The 22776-nt window shown below is 38.2% G+C and overlaps 1 protein-coding gene across 3 annotated transcripts; it reads right to left on the bottom strand.

Moving 5' to 3' along the window:
* Positions 1 to 1589: 1589 nt before the first annotated feature.
* Positions 1590 to 22255, bottom strand: adgrg1 (adhesion G protein-coupled receptor G1). 3 transcript variants are annotated; one of them, XM_005447735.4, is made up of 16 exons: positions 21848 to 22255; positions 13627 to 13890; positions 12427 to 12501; positions 9494 to 9771; positions 8982 to 9168; positions 8698 to 8740; positions 8416 to 8494; positions 7166 to 7288; positions 6858 to 6974; positions 6348 to 6390; positions 6131 to 6237; positions 5845 to 5960; positions 5492 to 5754; positions 5314 to 5413; positions 4812 to 5089; positions 1590 to 3112 (listed from the first exon to the last, which is right to left on the bottom strand). In XM_005447735.4, exons 2-16 carry the CDS (start codon positions 13634 to 13636, stop codon positions 2985 to 2987), a joined length of 1947 nt encoding a protein of 648 aa, XP_005447792.1. In that variant the 5' UTR covers positions 13637 to 13890; positions 21848 to 22255; the 3' UTR covers positions 1590 to 2984. The 3 variants fall into 3 exon arrangements, with proteins under 3 accessions (XP_005447792.1, XP_003437765.1, XP_005447793.1); XM_003437717.5 differs by lacking the exon at positions 13627 to 13890; XM_005447736.4 differs by lacking the exon at positions 13627 to 13890 and having other exon boundaries at positions 12427 to 12496.
* Between the last annotated feature and the right edge of the window lie 521 nt (positions 22256 to 22776).

Raw genomic sequence — 22776 nt, 5'->3', positions numbered from 1 at the left:
CAGGTGATCCAGCTGATTTTTTTCTTCCCCTCTGTTTTTCTTTCCTTCATTCTCTTTCTTTCTTTCTCCCTTTCCTATCCCCCAGTCATGTCTGTCCTGTCTGTAACTACTGAAAAAAAAAATAGTATCATCACATTGTTGTTGTCATGTCCCTATCACTTCTCTCAGTTATATTGGCCCTTTGGCACTTGATGCGAGTGTGTAAAAAGCACATGTGTAATTAGAGCATTCCTGTTAGAAGCATGAGGCAGAGAGGTCCTTGAACAGAATGTGCCAATTTTCTGAGGTGTCAGGTGATGAAACAAATTTATCCATGTCAGCACACCCGCAAAAATCCAGGACACATTCAAAGCTGTAGACCAGGGGTAGGGAACTCCAGGCCTCGAGAGCCGTTGTCCTGCAGGTTTTAGATGTGTCATTGAGCCAACACAGCTGATTTAAATGGCTAAATTACCTCCTCAACATGTCTTGAAGTTCTCCAGAGGCCTGGTAATGAACTAATCATTTGATTCAGGTGTGTTGACCCAGGGTGAGATCTAAAACCTGCAGGACACTGGCTCTCGAGGCCTGTAGGTTCTCTAGTAGACCTTTTGTGCAATGCATAAAAAACAAAGTAGTGTATTACAAAATAATTCAATTTTAAGTGATGGGTCTTGTTTCCTAAACAGCAAAAACCATGACAGGCTCACCACAGAGCAAGTAACTGTTGGCAGCTAAGTTATTTAGTAATGCAACAGTAACTTTTTAAGCTCAGATGCCTCACATCAAGAGGGTCCTGGGGTGTTTGCATATTTTCACCATGTGCTAGTTTCAAATTCTTTGATTAACCTCAAAATGTGAACTTTTAAGCTTCAAGGAATTATACATGTAATTTCAATAATCTTTTTATCCTTTAAACGCTAAACTCTACCAATTATGAATTTGAACACTGATTTTAAGACTTGATTTTTGCACAATGTGTATATTGTACTGGATTGTTCTCTTTGGAACGTCAGGTCAGGGGTTTGCCTCCCAACCAGGGTGTCTGTATTCAGTTGGGGTCGCCAGGCTAGGCCCTGCATATTTAATATAATGTATTATTATTCATTTCAATAGGGAAAGTCAATGTAAAGTGTTCTGTTTCATTTAGTTTATTATGAATATATTACATGTTAAGGATGATGAAACAATGTTTCCATTGAATCTTTGGAACAAAGACCTGTCCTCTGAAAGACACCATGTCTGAAAAGACAGAATAATGTGACATGCAGATGCTAGGAGCAAGGATGTACTTTATTACTAAAGGGTAAAAAAAATAGTAAAGCGCTATATTATGAAATTCATTAATGAAAGTCTTTTAAGGCATTAAGAAAGGCCATGAAGTTTTTCTTTGAACTATCGGGCTGGCTTCTTCCACCAAATACGTACGCACTGTATCACAAAAGAGACGGAAAACAAGCAGCAAGAAAGCAACAATTAAGAAAAAACAAAACAAAACAAAACCCAGGGGAGGAAGCAGATAAGAGGGAGGGAGCAGGAAAACAGCAAGCTGCAAATGTTCTTGTTGTGCAGTGTGGCATGCATTTAGACAAACACACAGCAGTTTGACATTTTTAACCAAAAGATTTTTTTTATTAAAAGTCAATATATGTCCAGAAAACCTAAATATACACAGATATTTTAATTTTAAAATTTTGAAAAAAGTGCAAACATCACAGTATCTAAAAGCTTACACATGTGAGTTCTGCTGGACATGACTGAAACATAACACCAATGAAATACATAACAATTGTACATTTCTATTTAATACTGGAACACATCCAACCAAATAAACGCATTTTGGCCCATTTTAAAGACAAAGGTGTGATAATCAGGTTTGGGAAAAAAAACAGTCACTCTGGATTCATTTATAAAATATTCAGTTATTAATTTATAGTGTGGACAAATATGGAATTTATAATCTGCATATCAAAACAGTACAAAAGAAAACTCACTGAGGCTCAACAAGTACATGTTTAAATGACTAAAGTGCTACTTTAAACAACTTAGGAAGCAGCTATACAAAAGCGTACATGATACAAAATATAAAATAAAAAGCTTATCTAAAGTTCAAAACATCATCAGTAGTATTATATAGCTTTCTTTTTTTATACAATAGAACAGAAATCACAGCACAGTAACCTGCATCCATTTCCGTGTTCCGCAATTTCCGTGTTGGGAATAATTCATAATTATTTCCAACTTACAGTTTCTAATTTCACATACGTTAGTTTGAACTTTGACATCCCCTCCTGTATAACTAGAGCCAGTCTAGCTTTTCTGCAAACGCAGGCTTTAGGCCTGAATACGGAGTTCCTGAGTGATACTGTCATTTCTTTGCCACTGGCCTAAATTAGAAGAATCAAGTGATTAAATGCCTTTTTGTAATGCAACTTGACTGAAGTATTAATATATTATATTTAGCTAGCCACCAAAATTAATTATAACTCAGAATGTGTGACATCTAGAGATATAAATAAACAGCAAATATAATTTGTAAAATGTTTTTTTCTCCTCTTGTGATTATTACTAAATTGAACACAAGCTCAAGAATAAATAATTTAGAGTGATCAAAAAACATAGTTTGTACAAACTATGTTTTTGTAAAAACTGTACACTCAAAATTTGGGAAGTTACTGTAGCTGGATTATGTCTGGGAAGAGATACTGACCCATCTTCACTTTTACAGTTTCACAGCAGGTCATATTTGTGTTTGCCTGTACAGCTGACCTGTGCTCGTTACTTCCAAGTTACAGAGTTAAGAAACATAGGATACATGGAGAACCCGCTTTACTTTTGTTTCAGCTGTAGCTCATATTCTCCTGCAGTTACCACACCTGACAGTCACATTTCATCAGAACAATCGTCCAGGAGAAACGTCCTGGCCAACCTCCAGCTCCTCCATCACTGGTGGCATACTGGCAGTATTTTTACATTCAAAGTACGGCTTCTGCATCTTTGTTCATTTAACTCTTCTCCTGAGCCTGGAGCATGTGCTGCCTGGTAGATCCGGTGCTGCTGCTGCCAAGACCAGAGCCACCAGCCTGTTTCTGCATCCAGTCCAGCATGCAGAATCGCAGCATCAGGAAGAAACCTGTGAGGGACAGACGAGAAACCAAGATTCAAAATGTATTGTTTTCACTCAGTTGTTACAGTATCTGATTGTTTTACAAAATCTTTGACGTTAGTGTGATAGGGACAGAAAATTTGCAGTAAATATGCTAGCAGTAAACGAGCATGATTTGCAGTAAGAATAAGTCAGTGGCAAAACGTTCTCAGATATAAAATATACAAAAATGAGCCTTTAGTATTTGTTATTTGCAGTAAATGCCCCCATTCCTCAGCAGAATAGCTTATTTCACACGTTTCTAAAATGATTCAAAAGCCTTAAAATATTTTTTTCTAAAATTAAAGATATTGCATAATTTTAATATTTTTTTTAGTTAAACAATTTTAAAAAATAAATTACTTTACAGTGTACAGAAGTGGAATATAAACCAATGCACTCATGCTTTTATCAGCTGCCTGGATGTAGCTGAACAATGACTCTAAAAATTAAGAACAAAAATGAGAAATTATATTCTGTTTTGTGAAAAAGAAACCTTTACATATTATTATGACAACTTCTGCTGAAAAAATATAATACAGGTCTTCTACAATAAATAATCAGTGGTATCATTTATGTGGTAGTTCTTACAAAGATATCGTAACAATTCAGTTTATCAGTGTATCCGTATGTATGCAGGTGTATGTATAACTTGTACATATCTTTCTTGTGTAAATGCAAATTTGTCTGCATTATCGTTTAAATACTTACACTATTGTGAACTTCACACACATGGAGAGATGCCAAACTGCCTTTCATTGATTTTGTAACAGTGACAATAAAGAGCTATTCTATTCTATTCTATTCTATTCTATTTTAAAATAATCTTTAATCTTGTTTTACTGTTACGAGTCATAGATTAGTCATTTCTATTCTGCCTGCCTTTGCTTGGATCAGATGGTCTTTGTGTTCATACCATTCCAAGCGTGTGTTTTAGCAACAGGGAAGTTGCAGAGAATCCTAATCTATACAAACTTGAAGCCATTATACATGCAGATAATGTCATGTCAGCAAACAGCTAGATTGGGCTCTAAATTGTTTCTATGTTTAAGAAAATAATACACCTGTAGGTAGGAGCATGAAATAAAATTATCGATGTAGCATTTAGCCACTGCATGTTATATGGCTGGCATAGAACACATTCTGAAATAAGTTCTGATACCACTATACAGTAATAATGGGGTTAATAAATCACATATTTGGTGCTGAATCAAAAACAAGCATGCTGCATGTGAGAGGAAACAGCTTTATCTCTGATAGGCAACAGCAACTGAAGGCCTTGATTAATCATGGCCATTGTCTCATTCCCACACTGATACAATAGGCCACTGGCTCCATGTACAGTCACAGTGTATGAGCCAACAATGAATATACTCCCATCCAACAATCAACTATAAATAGTTGACTATAAAAGCACATGGAGATTATTCCAAGTCACTTTTTTATCGTTTTTGATGACTGATAATGAGTAATCTTGAAGCTGAGTATTCATAAATAAGAACAAATGCAAAGTAGTTCAAAAACATGAGCTCATCATGTTTGTGAAGCCAATGGCATGTGTCCAAGGAGTCTGTCATTTCCATTCTTTCCATCTACTGTGCTACAAAAACATCTACATAACACACTGAGGTAAAGTTGCATTGCATTACAGGCTTTGCTGGAATCACTATACAGCAAAAGCACTGACCTTGAAATGAGTTGAGGATACAGGTGATGAAGAGAATAAAGGTAGAAATGGGCTCAAACTCAAGGAAGGCCAGACCCCAAGTAGTCCCATATAAGCAGCTGAGGCCCCAGATGCTGAGAAACGCCACGCGGTTCTGCTTCCATTCATCCCTGGTGCGGATCTGCCTGTAGACCAGGAATAGCATCACAAGGCCAGACGACACCAGGAGGGCCAGAATCGTCATGTTGGTCAAACAGAAAGCTAGCCAGCCTTTATTCTCAGTTATATTCATCCAACACCTGGAAAAATCAAACAGTCAGAAGACGAAGAAGAAAATCCATAATAATAATTTAATTTAAAGGCCAAATGATGTTCAAAACATGCTCAGTGTTTTATTAAAGATTCCCATAATCCTCTTGAAATGTTTTGCTGTTGCCAGGAAAGCATGATTTTATCATTTCTAGCATTTGCTTGTATTCATTCACTTTTCAAATAATTTTAGATCAGATAAGGAAAGGCTTACATCTTATATGGATTATCAGGGTCTTCCATTGGTGGCACCTCTACGAGCCCATAAATATCACCTATTGCAGCCAGGATGACAACGGGAACAGCAGGAAGAGCTGGAAAAGAATAATCAAGAATCTTACATGTGCTTTACCTTTATGTGTCCTGAGGTACATTTCAGAAATGAAACTCACCAAAACCAACTAGGTTCCATATGTAGGGCTTCAGGCGGGGGGTGAAGACCATGTAGACCAACCAGAAAGTGTGCAACACTTCGATGCCCATCCAGGCGAAGGAGCAGAGGAGGGCGTAGTGAAGTACTGCTCCAACCCAAGTGCACACACTTTCCCCTCCCACGTTAGCCAGGACTCCAGTAAAGAAAAAGTTCAGGTTGAGGAAGGCGAGGGACACAGCTAAGCCCACGTGGATGGGCAAGGACTGCTCCTTTGATCGCCTCCTTGAAAGACAGTGGAAAGTTAAAATAATAAAATAAATAATAAAATAATAAAATACATATATATTGTATATTACATAAATACATCTGTACCTTTTCCTGCAGAGATATATTATAAGAGCAACACAGCTGATCAGAGATACGGCACATCCCAGATATGTAATGACAGTAAGCTCCAGCAGGTGGGGCACTGGTTGACGATTCAGGTCCTGCCATAGGAAACAGTGCAGTGAGCAACATGGCCTTCACAACACACCAGGGTACAATGAAGACTGTTGATTTCTGTGTATGTTTTAAAAATCATTACTAATCTCATCACTATTGGTTTCTGTCTGTTGTTTATTTGTTGTATGAAAAGCAGTGTATCCGCATGTCTCACCACCAGCACAGTGAAGTATGTCAGATGGTTACACAGACACACGGTGTGGTTTTCTCCTCTCTGTTCTGTCTCACATCCATCCTTCAACCAGTTCACCTGCAGAGAATCTGCAACAGGGAAATATCAAATCAGTCCTCATTACTGAAAATTATGATAAACGAAAGTACAGATAAATATGTAAAGTAGCACATAATATTCATCTCTAAATGGTTCCCACCTTTTCTGGTGTCCCAAGAAACACAAGCCCTTGTTTTTTTTTTCTGAAATAAAGCAGGGGAGAGACATGAGCTGCAATGTCACCACAATGTCAAAGAATATCCACGTCACAGTTTAGTCAAAGGTGCTTTTATGTGTTGTTGTGTGCATTGCACAGAAGCAGTGAACAGCCTCATAAATTGCATAAACAACACAGCCTGTTTCTGGCAGACATAAGGTTAGAAAAGAAACCTATAAGTGGTTTCTGTGTGTTTGCTGCACCGTGGAGGTAGACATGCAGACGTCACGGAAGTAAAAGCGTCTTGTTTTTCTTTTAACAGCATCCGCACCTGAGCCACATTGGACAGCCTGTGTGTTTATTGACATCTGTACTGCAGCACATTGCAGTCAATTTCAGCAGTTACTATTTGGTACAGTAGGTGTTCAATTTAAGGAATTAGCTTTAAGTAATATAAAGTGAGTGGGGATTGTACTGATACAGGCTAAAGGCCACAGAAACACACAAACTTACAGATACGGCTTCATGGTAAAAATCAATCCTAATGGGTTCAGACAGATCTTTGATGATCTCGTTCTCCACTGTGATTTCCACCACATCATTGATAGGCTTGGCAGTTTTGTGAGCCTCCTGAAACAAACACACACAACTTGACCTTCCTCTTACATAATGCAGCATAAATATTTGCACACAAAGTACAAAAGTATTCCAGATAGTATCGCAAATGTGAAGACTGGAAAAAATGGCAGGCTGACAGCTAAATGAGGTCACCTGAAATCCTTTCATATGTGTCTGTATCGACTGAAGGCAAACGGCCTTACCTGTAACACGGAGATGTTCTTGAAGAAAGTGCAGGCTACTTTGCTAACATTTTTCGCAGCTTGTTTGAAGGCAGCAGGGAGGTGGACAGTGGTATTGAACTTGACAGATCTACCAGCAATGGCCTGGAAAAGAGAGCACATATAAGAACTGTGAGTTTTTACAATGAAAGCAAAACCTGTCACACTCTGCAGCTCTGCTTGTGGCTCTGCTTTGAGATTCCTGGGTTACTAAATGACTCTATTTTATTGTCGTTTAGAGAAAAAAAAAGTCAGCTTTCAACATCCATCCTGTAATCGTCAGTAGAATGCTGCCATCAGTCACTTTTATGTGACTAACCTCCCACCTATTTTCTGTACTACATCACTACTCCCCTCTACTTGAATGAATACTCTAGGTTATTCAAAAATGTGCTTTAAAGTAAGTCTGGATTAAAAATGGAAGCACACAGTCTCAGATGCAAAGAAGGTTTTTTTTGCTAATGTCAGCAGTGCTGTGGCAAACTCTAAAAATATGAATCTTCATCCCAGTCGTATGACTGAAAGTGAAATCTCACTTCTGCAGATGTGTGATTCAGGTGAAACCTACAGAAACCTAATAATTGGATTTAAGAGGTGATATTACTCTGCAGAGCGGGACAGTTTTCTGTGTCTAAGGAGGAAAGGTTGCATTTTGTCACAGCCCGAGCACTAAAGCATGCAAAGGTATGGCTAACTTCATTCTTCACTCCTCCTGTTTTCAAACTCAAGGACATTACTACACCAAATAATAACTGACACTACTGACTGTACACAAATTCAAAACCTGACATGTTTTCTGCCCTCTTTGAGCTCAAGTGTTGTTTTTTACCTATAAAAACATACCCATGTGCCACAGTGGGCAACATAAATTAATTACAATGAACTGCAAATGTTGTTTTTAGTTTATCCCTGACAGAATGATCATCTTCTTGAGCTATCCATTAGTTTTGAAAAATAATTGAAATTTAATAAATTTAATTTTGTTTCAGTATAGTTTATTACAAATAAAATTTTAATCATTTTATCGTTTTTATAATGTAGCCATAATTAGATGAGATTGTAAGATGAGGTAGTTCAGAACAGTAACACTACAATACAACAGCTGACACATTATCACAAAGAGCATCCACTCTCTAAAACTAAATCATCAAAGCCTTCTCACACTGGTTGGTTTGAAAAAGAAAAAGTTAATCTGAAGACAAGTGTCTTTAACTTTTGCGTGTTTGTCTTACAGGTGATGTGATGATGTGGCCTTTGAAATCTTCCTTCATCTCCACATCAGATTTGTAAGCGAATGGAGGCTCAGCACACCTGGACACAAACATCAGGCACAGCCATAATTATAAGTTTCTCATGTTTCATTTGAATGGAGTAATATTACATCAGACAGCTAATGTCTTCACTCCTCGTTTGTAATCAAAGTTTGTGTACTTCAGGAAGGATGTAGTCAAAAAGATCCTGCCATGATATTGCTACACTAAGCTGGTGCATTTGAGGAAAAGAGAGGAAATTACTTGTTGGGGCCGGATTCCTGTTTCGCCTGTTCACATAATTTTGCTGCAAAAACAGAAAAGAAGAGAAAGTTCTGATTCTGACATGCTGCACTTGAAAAGTTGATGATGACAGAAATTGGAAATGTTGGTTCAGCAAAGCTAAATATTAACAACATTACAGGCAAACTGACTTATTGGAACAAATAAAATAGTAAAGAACATCAATTTTATTTTTTGCTAAATATATTTCATTCACAGATTTTCTATCAAGAATATGCTGACAAAATATGTGTAATCTTCCTTACTGTAGTTGGTGGAATTTGCTATAAAGTTGTAAGCCATCCGTGTTTTGTCGGTGATTAAATCATGTTTGATCTTTGCATTGAGGATGCCGTAGTCTGCTCCTTCTGTGTTTGGACCATCACTCAGGTCAGTACAGCAGGAATCCTGCAGGCTTGCAGGTGAGCACAGAATAAAGTTCTTCTCTCCTACCTGAACATCACAACAGGAAAAACAAAAACAAAAAACAGAAATTATCATAATAATCTTGAATTTAGCTAGTGTAGTGTATGCAGTATACAGAATATCATATAAATTTTACATTTTGTTTTATGGCTTTTATAAGTGGTGGTGGTATATTATTATACACATGTTCTTTTTCCACATCTTTCATTTAACTACCTCACGCTCATATTTTAGTTGAGTTCTCCTGAACTTTAATGTTATTGAGTAAAATAATGGGTGTGAAATGATGAAACAAAAAAAAAAAAATAGCATTTAGAACCCACACTTAAATTTAAAAATTGTTATCACTTACTGTCAGCATTAACAGGTCCAGCAGTGGCTCCCAGTCCAGACAGAAGTTAATGTCGCCCTCTGACTCAAGTCCAAGGTCCTTGAAGTTACTCACTTCAGATCTCCTACACTTGGCTGTCATCTGCCCGTCGATGGACAGAAAGCTCTCATTGGCTGAAATGGAGATCCCTTTACAGCCAGTAGAGATGTTGAGGTTCAGGCTCAGGGGGTTGTTGCCATGGCGCCATGTGCCGCAAAAGTTCCAGTCCAGGTCATTGACATTGTCATTGTCACTGGAAACTGTTAAAATACAGCACAGGGTAACACATGGACAATAATGGGCACAAAAATTAAAAAGAAAATTTTAACTATTTTGTTTTTTGGGCGGGAGGAGAATTATGGTGTCAAGGGTTTTTGCAACCATATGATGATGATAATAATAATAATAATAATAATAATAATAATAATAATAATGATAATAACTGCATTTATAAAATGCTTACAAACAAAGCTATTTAAAGGTAAAAAAAGATAAATAAATAAAAACAATACAGTTTGAAAACAGAAAAAACAAAAGGGGACAGGAATAAGACCCAGTAAAAATGTCAGGCATAAAATTAAGACATGTATTGAAAACCCCCACAGACCATGCCTGCCTAATATCTTGAGGAAGGTTGTTCCACAAAGACGGGGTGCGAAAAGAAAAACCACGCTCCCCAATAGTTTTTCTTCTGGCTTTAAGAACCTCAGGCAAGTGCTGATATCAATATATGCAAATATATATGCAATATATGAAAAAATAACTTTGGGAATCCTGCTGAGAGATTTCATCAGAATTCCCAAGATTACCTAACTACTACTAGTACTAGTACTACTAGTACCACCTGCTCAACCTTCCGCGGCTGTAGTGCCCTTCACAGCTCGACCGCCTGCTGCAGCCACGCCGCCTACGGCTTTCACGCTGTTACCTGCCACGCTTCTTTCAGGTCCACCACCTGCAGCTCCACCACCTGCAGCTGCCACGCTTCTTTCAGGTCCACCACCTGCAGCTACCACACTGCTTTTAGCTTCACCACCTGCACCTACCACATCTGACCCTGCCACGACTCAGCCAGTGGTTGACGCGCCATCTGGCCATGCCCTGATCCAGCCAGAGGTCGCCACTTGCCTCGCCTGCCTGTCCACGTCCTGCACAGCCTGCCCATCCACAGTCACCACAGTCACCAGCACTGGGCCCGCGGTTGGCTTCCTGATCTGCTCCGTCGCTGCTGGCCCCACAGCTGGCCCCACAGCTGGCCCCACAGCTGGCCCCACAGCTGGCTTCCCGAACTGTTGTTTTATGGACTCTGGTGCCATGAGCCTCCGGGTCGGCCCCCTGACTTTTTTTTTCTTTCCTTCCCCACGTCATGCACCTTTTCAGATTAATGTTCCTGCTGCTAATGTCACAGTTGACATAGTTAATCTTAGTTTTTTTCCCAGTTTATTTTTTTGTTAGTTTATCTCAGTGTACTTTTGCCTTCGTTTCTCATGTTTGTTTGTTTTGTTTTGTTTTCGGCCTCCAATAAACATCCTGCCTTCAGCGTCTGCATTTGGGTCCTCATAAATAAACACAAGGGCTTTAACAACAGCATGTTGCCAAATATAACGAGTGTTTCAAAATTAATTTGTGTCTTTCCTCTGCTGCAGGTTTGTTTAGCCAAAATGCTGGACAGTTTTTAATATAGTTCCACTCAGTTTGTTTACAACTGCTTAGAAAACTGAAGAATATGTATGTGAACACACTCCTCTAAACTTTTTATATAACATTGGTAGCCAAATTTCATCAATCCCTTCACATTGAAAGAACAGCTCAGACCATCAAACTGTTAAGTAAATTTACAGTAACCCAATATATGACTTCTATATTACGACTGTATAGAACTTCGATTATAGTGATCCTAAAACTAACAACTGATGGATTACATGGCTAGCTAACATTAGCTAATTGGTTCTCCCACTTGTTTTGACAATGAAAAATTTCATCTACTTCACAATGGTATTAGTGACCAGTCCAGATGATAAAAAAAACCCTCTTGCTGCCCTCAACTGTATGTGCTTTCATCCTGGTGGTAGTTTAAGGGCAGGGATTATCCAAAAGAGAGAAGTTAAACTTTTCTAAAGTAGACCTCTAGCAGGGACTTTGCAATGTGGACTACAAGTGCTCAAATAATATTTTTCACTTCTCTTCACTGAGGTGATCTAAATATTTGTGGTTTGAAGCTAGTAGGAAACTTAGTGGGTTGTATTGCAGTTCTATAGTACTGAGTGTTTCCTAGCATGTTGTTGCTATATTTTTTTCCTCCTCCAGGGCTTTGCTTTGGTTACATGATTGAAAGCAATGAATACTACACCTCTGCATTCAGAAACACAATCGTGCCATCTACCTGCATTGTTTGCTAAAATGTCACTACTTTGGCTAGACTTTAGGTTCAGGGCAGAAAACTGACATGTAAATGAATGTGTCTGCCAGCACTTGGGTAATAGGTCACAGTTACAATTTACAAATTCTGAACTTATGATCAGTTCATGAGCTCGGCGTTGCATTGATTCTTATTGGAGCCCGTGTGTCCTGCCTTGCTTTATGATACTGACCGAAGATAGTTCTTATGATAGTGGAAACTTTAACTCTCATGTGTCAGCAAAGTATTTCCTTAGTATCTGAGGCACTCTAGTTGCCTAATGCTCACAAACAGAGGTCACATAGAGAAAAATACTATAAAGTAAATGCTATGAAAAACTGATAATCTAATATATTTTTGAGAATTCTGTTATGTTCATTTAATGTCTCTTCTAGAATATCGTTAAAAAGGGCAACATAACATATATTGTAGGAAGTGGCACAACATGAATGCAGTTTACTTTATGATGAACAAACCATCGTAAAGATAAAGTGTCTCTAAGATGTGGTGATCTTACCAGTGGTGAGGATGAGTAAGAAGAGTGCAAACTTCAGATTATCCATCAGCTGCGGCTCGGTTGCTAACACCTGTTCTGCAGAAATACAAAAAGTGAAACGGTTTTAAAAGGGGAACAAATTCATAACTGCGTAAATGCTTATGCAAGGAGAACAGCAATTTAGCACCATTAAAATCAGTGGCTAAAAATGTGTATTGTCAAATGAAAGAGCACAGTGTGCATTTACAGGCAGTTTTAACCACATATAGAAAATGTTAGAACAAATAAAACAAGCATATCAATTATATTCTTTTTACATGAAGTCATAAAAAAACGAAACAAAAAGTCCCCAGTTTAATGTAATGGCATTTTTTTTAGTGATACCATTCTCATTTGGACGCCTGGTTTGTTATCTGTCCTTTCATATCAGTGAACACAAATGAGTTCAGCCTCAAAATAAACACAGCGACCTTTCTAAGCTCTTATCAATGGAAACAGTCTTCCCCTTGTAACGGGAATGAGAACACATATACATGCATCAGCAATTCAGTCTTTCCATAACCCTACAGTGAGCTGATTTTCCTCCAAGGTCAAGTGCAGAATAGTCAAGCAAGCTTATGCTGACAGGTTCCATGTCCACACAGTGCACCAGTTAGTGTTTAAAGCAGAAAAATATACAACTGGGAATTTTCTTTGAAAAAAATCCACTTTGCATCATATTAGAGAATCACATGACTGTCAACAGACAGACATGTCTCAAATAACCACAAATGCATTTTTGTCATTTTCAATTTCAACCAAAGACAGAAACTCATCCTAGACTGGTGTCACAAGGTTCACGTGTTGCTTCAAGCATCACCACATCCAGACAAGCTCATAGCATGGAAGTTAAAACCTAACAAATACTACATCTGCGACTACGCCGCGTGGGTTTACTGCATGGTATGCGTGACAGTGAGAATGTCTGGAAAAAAATCAAAAAAGCAGACAGGAACCTGTTGAACCACAGACAAAGCAGGCAGACAGACAAAAAAAAAAAAAGAGAAAGACAGGGAAATATCACACTGCATATCCTGAGAGGTCAGCTTGCTATTTATAACACCCACACTCGATACTCGAAGCCTTACACAACCCACACAGTAATGCACAGACATACTAATAAGCAAACAAACACACACAAACAGGAAGTTTATTTGATGGACACACAAAATGCAACCTTACTTTTTTGCATTATGTGGCAGTTTCACTGATGCTTTATTGGCTGGGCTTCAGTTTTAGAGTTTGACAAGTCAGTGATGTCAACATGCTCAGTTCTCTTTGTTGTTTTTTGCCTCTATATCTTCCTCTTTTCTCCTTTTTCCTTCTCTTCACACCCAAATTGGTCAAGGCAATTGGCTGCCCCTCCCAAGGCCTGGTTCTGCTTGAGGTCTCCTCGTGTCAAAAGAGTTCTTCACTCATAGAGGATGTCTGTTGTTAGGATTCTCTCTATAAAAATGATAGGGTTTTTAGCTTACAGTACAAATTGCCTTGAGATAATAATCTGTCATGTAAATAAAGTCATATTGAATTAACTTGTGAAAGTGGCTGGTATGCGTTTTCTTATATATACCGACATGAGAATGCTCTAAATTTTAGAGTTTGTCTATTCTATCATTATCTGTGTATCTGTGTCACATATCTTTACTATGCTCATCCCAGTCAACACAGAAGCCTCGCCACTTTTTACTCAAGCATTTAGTTTGAAAGCAATAACTGAACATTAGCTTTTCTGTGAAGATGTTTTCTGAGCTGCGACACTTCTGCAGAACTGTGGTTTGACATAAGATGTTTTCTTGACATGAAGCCAAGAAGACAATATCAAAATATCCCACAGTTTACTTTTCAGTTCAGTTATCTAACACAAAGACGTGTGAAAATGAAACCTTTATATTTTCCGTGTCAAAGTGTGGTTTTGGCATTTCGTTCTCTGATACTTTAAAAGTGACAAAAGCAAAAGGTGCTAAGGTGTAACTTCAAGTGGTTCATGCTTAAGGAACTAATATGTAATATAGTGACCTGCCAGGAAGGAGTGCAGTAGTATTTCTCTGCCTCAGTTAAACAGACATTGTAGTTTAAAATATGTTACTGTCTTTTCATTTATCAAGGATCACAAATTAATAAACGTGGGGATGAATAATAATAAAAACTAATAACAATAATAATCTATAGAAAACTTTATTCAATTTATCTGAATTACAACTTTGACTAGAATAGCATGATACAATATGATATAATAACATGACTCATTGTGGAGCTCTGTATCATAATTTCAGCCTCTATGTCAGGAAAAAAGTGATTTATGAGATATTGAACACGGCGTGATTGTTGGTGTCAATTTACTGTAATTTTTCCACCCAACTATCTCTACGGTTCGGGAGAATGGTCAGAAAAAGAGAAAATGTCAACTGAGCGGCAGTTCTCTGTAAAAATGTCTTGTTGTTCAGAGGAGGAGCTTGCTTTAAACTGATAAGAAGGCAACAATTACTCAAATAACAATCCACATATGCTCACCAAAGGTAGACGATAAACTGTTGCAATAGTTTGATGGGTCAGATTTTGGTGTTAATAAAAGCATTCTGTCCTGTATCAACAGGTCAGCAGGTCAGAGTGGTAGTGGTAGGGTCTTTGTACATATTTGGGCCTCTAACTTCCAAAATGCCACTGCCTACCTGAGTATTGTTGTTGTCCATCCCTTTACAATCACAGAACAGCCATCATCTAATGACTGATTTCAGAAAGATGATGCACCGTTTCACAAACTCAAATTCAAATGGCCTCTTCATTCACTAGATCTTAATCTAACAAAGCACATGCGAAATGGGAGATTCACATCACACAACTAATAAGTCTGCAACAACTGTGTGATATTATCATGTCACTATGCACCAACACATCTGAGGAATGTTTTGTTTGAATATGTTACAGCAGTTCTGAAGGCAAAAAGGATCCAACCTTGTAATACCAAGGTGTGCTTAATGAAGTGGCTTAAGAAGAAGTAAGCTTAAGCATGGGATAATTGCTGTTATGAGTACGTCTCATGAGAGAGACATCGGTTAAGGAAAAACATCAATTCCATCGGTCTGTTTCATGTATGTTATTACAACGGAAACGAAAGCTCAAAGAGACCAAAGCTTGGATGAATCTTAAAAAGCAGAAAGTGATGAGCTTGTTTGGCGGCCCTTGTACCATGGTAGCATGCTAGGGCATGTAGAAATGAGCTGTTGTTGTACCTTAACCTAAACACACACCTCTGTCTCTCCTGGTGGACTCGGTGGAACAGGACTCCCTCTGTAGATACAAAAGGCTCATTCTAAGGTTATAAAAACATGACAATAGTGTCATCAAAGTCCTACATATGACCTTTACACCTACACACCAATTTGGACTTTTTCGAGCTAAAATTCCCAAAATTATCCTTCCACGAAACCCTAATTTAGTTTGGCTCAAAATGTCAGCTGACCACCTCCTACATATATACATATACATACGAACTGAAATAATTTTATGTTCTAAATATTAGTTCAGTCATTTGTTTGTTTCATTATCCCTCTTTTTGTAAGGTATAATCTGCAATAGTAATCTTAGATACAGGCGATCCTAACAGAGCCAGCAATCTGTGGGTAACTAGGTGGCTTGCCAAGCGGCCCAGCTTTTTTTTTTTTTTTTTGTAATTGCCCACCCGGAAATAGCAGGCTGAATCAGCCCTGATCACCCCCACTTCAAAGAGTATAAATTCCCCCTTTACACGAAGACTTCCCCCCCAATTTGTTTTTAATATTGGGGAGTTTCAGGCCCTGGTATAAAAGCTGAAGTTGTGAATAAACATGGGTGTGGTTACTTTGTCAGCTGTTCCGTTTCTCATGAAAGTACATTTTACGAACTCCCCATATCTAAACTCTCATCAAAGAGAGTTCCTGTGTATATAAATAAATAAATAGGTAAGCAGGTCAATCTTGAGGTATTAAAATGTTTGTCTTAATTTGTTATGTCTTTTTGTTTGCACATTTATAATAGATAACGTGGTCCCAATACGTACTTAACACAACGCCCAAACTTTAAACTTAGAGTTGGGGTGAAAGATCAGATGATATCCTGCATCGCAGTGGTGGTGAATTCACACACATCATTAGTGTATGAATTGTAGCAGCATCACCCAAGAACTGCTCATTACAGTTTTCTCATTATGGACAGCATATCTACGAAGAGATCAGAGGTTAAAAATAAATGGCCACTGTCACCACATCCAGAGTGAACACACAGTGTAAGCTTAGTTGAGGTGAGAATGATGCCTATTATCAAAACTCTTATGTGCAATTACATAATTGGGTGCGACTCTTTGCAAAGTTTGCAATAACACTAATAATTTAAACAACTATATTCACTCTCTCTTATTATTTCAGCTTGTCACGTAAACTAACTCTAATTCTGCACTCACTCTCTATTGTTCCTGTACACTGGCCAGGCATCAATTCAGCACAAGAATTTCCCCTTTTCTTTCACTTCCTACGCTTGTGTGTGAATGTTGGTGTGAAAGAGACGCAATGACCAAAGCCTGGCATACGTGGAAATGTGTTAGTGAGACGCAGTGCTCGCATACCGTAGCAGTCTTAGAATTTCTCACCTTTCAGCACAAAGACTCCACACATCCAGAAACTAAATTCACTCCGTTTGGCACTCCTACACATTTATAAGATGATATGATAAGAGCCTTTGCCTAGGCATTTATGTGAACTCATGCATCCATTCAAACTACCCACAACTGTGTTAATGAGACAACACTTGTGATTCCCCTGTCTGCTTGATTCTGTTTTCCAGTAATGACATATGTGGGTCTGACTCACCTGCCTATATGAATCATCTTTACAAGTTCTCACACTATGGCACAAAAGTCAAAACAATGTGTGACACAGACGGCAGAAAATGATACCAGACGGAGTACGCAATCTGTGTTCCAAGATACATGGATATGTAACACTTTTATATTTGCTAGTGAATTATCCAAACCTAATATATTTTGCCACAAAAGCTTGAAACGTTTCTGCTCATCAAGGCCTACCGTCTTTGCCGTTCTTCATTCTCATTCATCAAACATAAACTACACTGAGAAGTGGACATGAGAAGTCTGCAACAAATGTGTTATCCTATTGTGTCAATATGGACCAAAATCTCTGAAGATTGTTTCTCAAATGTTTTTGAATCTTTAACACAAACATTTTAGGGAATCTGAAGGTCCGAGGGGGCCTAACCTTGAACTACCAAGGTGTCAGTAATGAAGTGGCTGTGAAGCTTGAGGATAGGTAATTGCTGTTACAAGAGACAAATCTGTTTCAAAAATCCAGTAGTTTAAATTTGTTTTATGTATTCCTTTTCAATAGAGACTACAGCTTGGTTGAATAAGTCAAGCAGGGTTATAGTTGTTATAGTTACAGTTGCGGCGTATGTTTGGTAGCAGTTTGCTACCACAAATACACTGTGCTGGGGTACCAATAAACCTGCTGTGGTTGTACTTTGACCTACATAACCAACCTCGTTTACACTTGTACTACAATATAAGGTAGTCCAAGGTAGTTATCAACATTGTGGCCAGCGCTTACAACTGTACGGGCTGCGTTGACACCAATGTGTAGTTACCTTTCTAGGCAGGTGTTCATCTTGTTATAGCCTTAGGCTTCGGGGGGGGGGGGGGGGGGGGGAGTTGGTTCTGGCATATGTGAAAACAAAGTACCGACTACTGGTACTTTTTGGTGTGGGTGATGTAAAGCAAAAGAAAGAAAACCAAAGAAGTGCCATCTACATCTAAATCAGACACATGGACTTATTTTGGAATTTTATTTTATTTTTTTACAAGGACAAGACAAAGTAGATGGATTTGTAAAGAGTACTGTATGATAGTAAAAACTCTGAAAATAATCAGCTATGGATGCCAAAGTAAACACTAGAGCTACCTCCCAATTCAGAGTGAGCTAAGAAGATAACATATTGATCACCTGGGCTTGATGAAGACAATGGGATCCAGATATCTAACACCATCTCAATGCTTTTTCATGTATACAGCCATACCTAGGTTCTACAGAGAAGGGAAGTGCAAAGTTGAGGAAAGGTACAGCAGAAAGGTTTGCATTAACCTGTCACATGTGGACATCACAGGCACTGGATTCATACAACACCTCACATCTCAGAAATGGTGATCGCTCTCTAGGTTCAAAATGTATTTAATGGTACAACAGTCTACATGTTTGCATTGAATTGGTAAGTAACTAGAAAGTATGTTAGTTAGTTAGTAAGCTGGACTGGATTGCAATAGAAAAAGTTCAGTTTGTCAGGTGCATGCAACTTTAATTACAAGTTTGATTAAACTGTGTTGGTCAGTCTGGCTGGTTAACAATCACACTTTGCTGTAAAAAAAAATGACTAAAGACATAATTTGCAACAGAAAAAAGATGATAAAACACAATATATCACAATAACTTATTGCAATATTTAGCAAATGTATCAGAATAACAATAAAATTGTATCATTGAGTTAGGTATTATGATAATATTGCACCTTTGGGTCTTTGGTAATTCACACCTCTAGCAGATGAACTGAAATGTGTTGCATCGCCTCAGACAAAGATCTGTGCAGTGTGGGCTAGATGTTAAGTGTGTTGTGTTATTTTGGGACACACAGCCCACGCCATGACTTCTGGCATCTATGCAGCACACACATTTGCTAGATACAGCCATAACTGAGCAACAAAGTATACCAAAAGTATCTCAATCTAAATGCATGTGACAGACTTATCTTCTAGTGAATTATAATTTGTCAGTTGGGTTGATTTTCAACCCGACACGAAAAGATCAAGCTCTGACGACAGTAGACGAAACTACTAGGACCAGCATTTCAGCGTTGCCACTGAGGGCATGCTAGGATGCTCACATTAGCATTTTTCTTCAAAAGTAAATGTTTGTTTCATATAAACATTTCATAAAACTTAGGTGTCACATTATATAATTCACTTGTGAAAAGGGGCAACGTTTACATTTTTACTCTATTCTTAGTTTAATCCTTCATGAGTTAATGAGAATGTTTTCTTACAAATGATAAGCACCTCCTATTAAACCCCTTGACATACGTGACCTGGTTTTAGTAAAAGTACCTTGAAAATACCATTTCCTGTCATTCTCAAAGATTTAAAGTACCTCAGGGTAACATTTTCTGTCACTGCTTTTCATATGTGTCCTTCTATTCTGCTGACTGTTCACCTGAGTTAAATATGTGAAAAAAAACAACCCATCCAGTTTCACCGTTTCTTTTACCCTCAGTCTTGGAACAAACTGTAGCATTTTAAATTACAGACATATTAACATATTTATTTTGCATGTGCCATTAAAGTAGCCCGAGTTTGTTTCCTGTGGCAGTTTTCAATCTAAATTCACCCCACTCGGCTACAAGCAGCAGAGTGAAGCAGCAAAGAATGTGCATGGAAGAAGAGTAAGCCAGGGAACAAAAGCTGCTCTTTGTTGTCAGGCTTTAGAGCTGAAGTGACAGCGAGCATGAATAAGGGTCAAAGACCACTGGCTGATTCAGAGGCTGGTTAAGCCAGTGGTTAAAAGAGCTGTGCACACCCATACTGACAGCTTACACTTACAAAACTGTCACTTACTTAGAATATTCACTGATTGCATTGAAATCTATATATGTGTTTGGATTTACTTATTTTATGGCCCTATATGATTTTTCATCAAGAAAAATTACAGAATCAATTAAAGGACAAAAAAGGGGTCCTTAATGAGAATTTCAAGTCTTTTCTAACACTGGATTAAATGGTGCCGCTAGGAGGAGACTTCACTGGGCTACACTTTTGTGCAACCGTTTCCTAAAAGATAAGACGTCTTTGTTTTTCTGAAGCACATTACATGAAGCAACGGGCCCATCAGTGCTGCTGCTGTCATGTTGATTTACAGCACTAATGCTGAGCGGCTACTGAATGAGGCTCAAAGTGAGATTCTAAAACACTCAATGGAAAGTGTTTGTAATAAGTTGTTCGTTTTTTCTCATCTCACCACACGCAGCAGACACTCAACTAAACCCCAGGAAAGCTGAGTCAAAGCAGGAATGCAGAGAAATTTTTCAAGGTTAGGTGGAATATGGGTCATGGGGAATGTTCCTGAGGGTACATTTGCATTGGACCTTGCACACCTTCCCATAGCACCACAGTGATGCAGGGTGCATGTCTGTGCATGTGATTACATGGCTCCTTTATCTGTATCTCAACATACTCTGTGAGGAAATTGGAGGAGCAGGTGGAATGCTGCACACATTTCCTTCGGGGATATGAATAAATCAATAAAACAACACACACACGAACTCTGCCACGGACAAAAGACTGCATATTATTAAGTCTAAATCACCCCCAGTGTGGCCTTAGGTGATCGCCAAGGGGTTCGGTTTGCCATCAACGGCTTTCTTTTCCTCATTATTAAAAAAAAGAAGTCAGCACAAAGGAGAAGCGCTTTCTGCAATGAGTCACACAACCACAGCAGCATTTGCATTTCTCAAGATGTATGGTTAAAAAAAAATACCCTTCTCATTTGTTACTTTATCACTTTCAGTTTCCAGTAGTTCTCATATCTGCATGTGCTGCTTTACCTAATTTAATTTGGGCCATTGCCCATCTTCTGTTGTACGGGAGTCTTTTTTTTTCTACATGAGTGAAGTCTTTTGATTGTGCATCTCATCACTGACAGGAAACCGCACGCTACAGCTGTAAGGAGAGCAAGTTCGAGCTGTTGTCACTACCTTTGATGGCTGCCTTCACGCAGCAGCATGAACCCAGACATCACCTCTTTGTACACATACAGGCTGAGAGAGGTGAAGAAAATGGTAACCAATGTCACAACCTTTTTACTGTAAACAACGCACTGATGTATTCCTACCTCAAGCACGCACATAAGCAATGAAAAAAGAAATTAATGTGAAATAAACGAGGCAAAATAACACATTAAAAATGGGTCGACCACTGTTAACCAAGCCATTTATAATAAATACTAACGCTGAACCACCATTATTATCTTACAGGGCATGTAACAAATGAGCCTTAGTCTCTCTCCTTTTTAATGTTTTTGTAAATTAATTATCACTTTATAGCATAAAGATTATTTAGTAAGATTATTTTAGTTTACATTTTATTCACAAAATGTTTTCATAAATTGATTGAGGTGCAAATGTATATCAGAGATACTCAAACGCATACATAAATACATACACACACATCTATCTATCTATCTATCTATCTATCAGAGAGAGAGAGAGAGATAATACGATATATATACATATCTATATATATCTATATCTAAATGTTTAACTTTCTAAAGCCAACCAACGTAAGCAGTATTATTCTTCCATGAGCGCGTAGGCTTACCTTGAATATTTCTCCCGTCAGTATTCGAGGTTTCAGGTTTCCTCGTGAGAATCACCACCACACTTTCTGATGTTCAAAGTCTTCAGCTAACACTTTCGCCCACTGTTCCACTCGCAGTGAACCCACTAAAAATGGAAAAGTGTAGCTCCACACCGCCCGGGATTCTCCAATCAAAGAAAGCGAAAATGTTAATCGGGATAAGGAAAAGTTCATTCCTGGACCCTTGCTGCTATTTTTTTTCGGTAATTTCGGCAGCAGCAGTTCGACACACGTGAAACAATAAAAACGTTTTTTGTTTTTTTAAGGAAAGTGAGCGATTGAAAAAAGTGTCCCCGTAAAACGATGATTGAAGCCGACCACCGCGAAGCCTGTCCACAGATAACAAGGTGTCCGCGCCGGCAGCTGTCGAGTTTACTATAATAAGGGAACTTTTCCTTTAGACTTTCAAAATAAAACCCTCAACATCGAACCATCCCCAAATTATTCCCTTGACGTTTGTTCGTTTTTGTTTTTGTTTTTTTTAAGATGCATATACTTTTAACAAACACACAGAATTTGTCTGAGATTACAAGATGAGTTTTTGCATTATTTAATTATTTTTTATTTATTTATTTTGCTTAGACCTGAATGGACGTTTTTTTTTTTGGTTTTTTTACGTCAGATCTAAATTTAGCCAGAGAGTAATTATTTTTTAGGAAACTGAACTTGACTAAGTTTCAATTTCACACTTTGGACATTGGTGCTTTTATTTTGAAGCCATACAATTTTGTCCGTATGTCTCTCTCTCTTTTTAAAATTCCGAGTTTCACTTGACTGCTGTCAGAGCAGCAAGGTGTTAAACGGAAAGCCAGACAGAGTGACTATCCCTGGATCTTGGGGGGGGGGGCGAGAGGGAGCAGAAGAGAGCGAGAGAGAAACAGAGGGCTTAA

The sequence above is a fragment of the Oreochromis niloticus genome, linkage group LG1, assembly GCF_001858045.2.
Source record: "Oreochromis niloticus isolate F11D_XX linkage group LG1, O_niloticus_UMD_NMBU, whole genome shotgun sequence".
NCBI classification, from domain to species: domain Eukaryota; kingdom Metazoa; phylum Chordata; class Actinopteri; order Cichliformes; family Cichlidae; genus Oreochromis; species Oreochromis niloticus.
Note: the sequence above shows the minus strand (reverse complement) of the source record. Positions and strands in the feature narration are given on the sequence as shown.

What these genes read in the sequence shown, in the direction of transcription:
- adgrg1 (XM_005447735.4), bottom strand. An exon ending in CCTGATAATCCATATAAGAT is followed by an intron (nt 5,090 to 5,313) that starts GTAAGCCTTTCC and finishes TGATTTTTCCAG; the next exon opens with GTGTTGGATGAATATAACTG. An exon ending in TATCCTCAACTCATTTCAAG is followed by an intron (nt 3,113 to 4,811) that starts GTCAGTGCTTTT and finishes TGTCCCTCACAG; the next exon opens with GTTTCTTCCTGATGCTGCGA.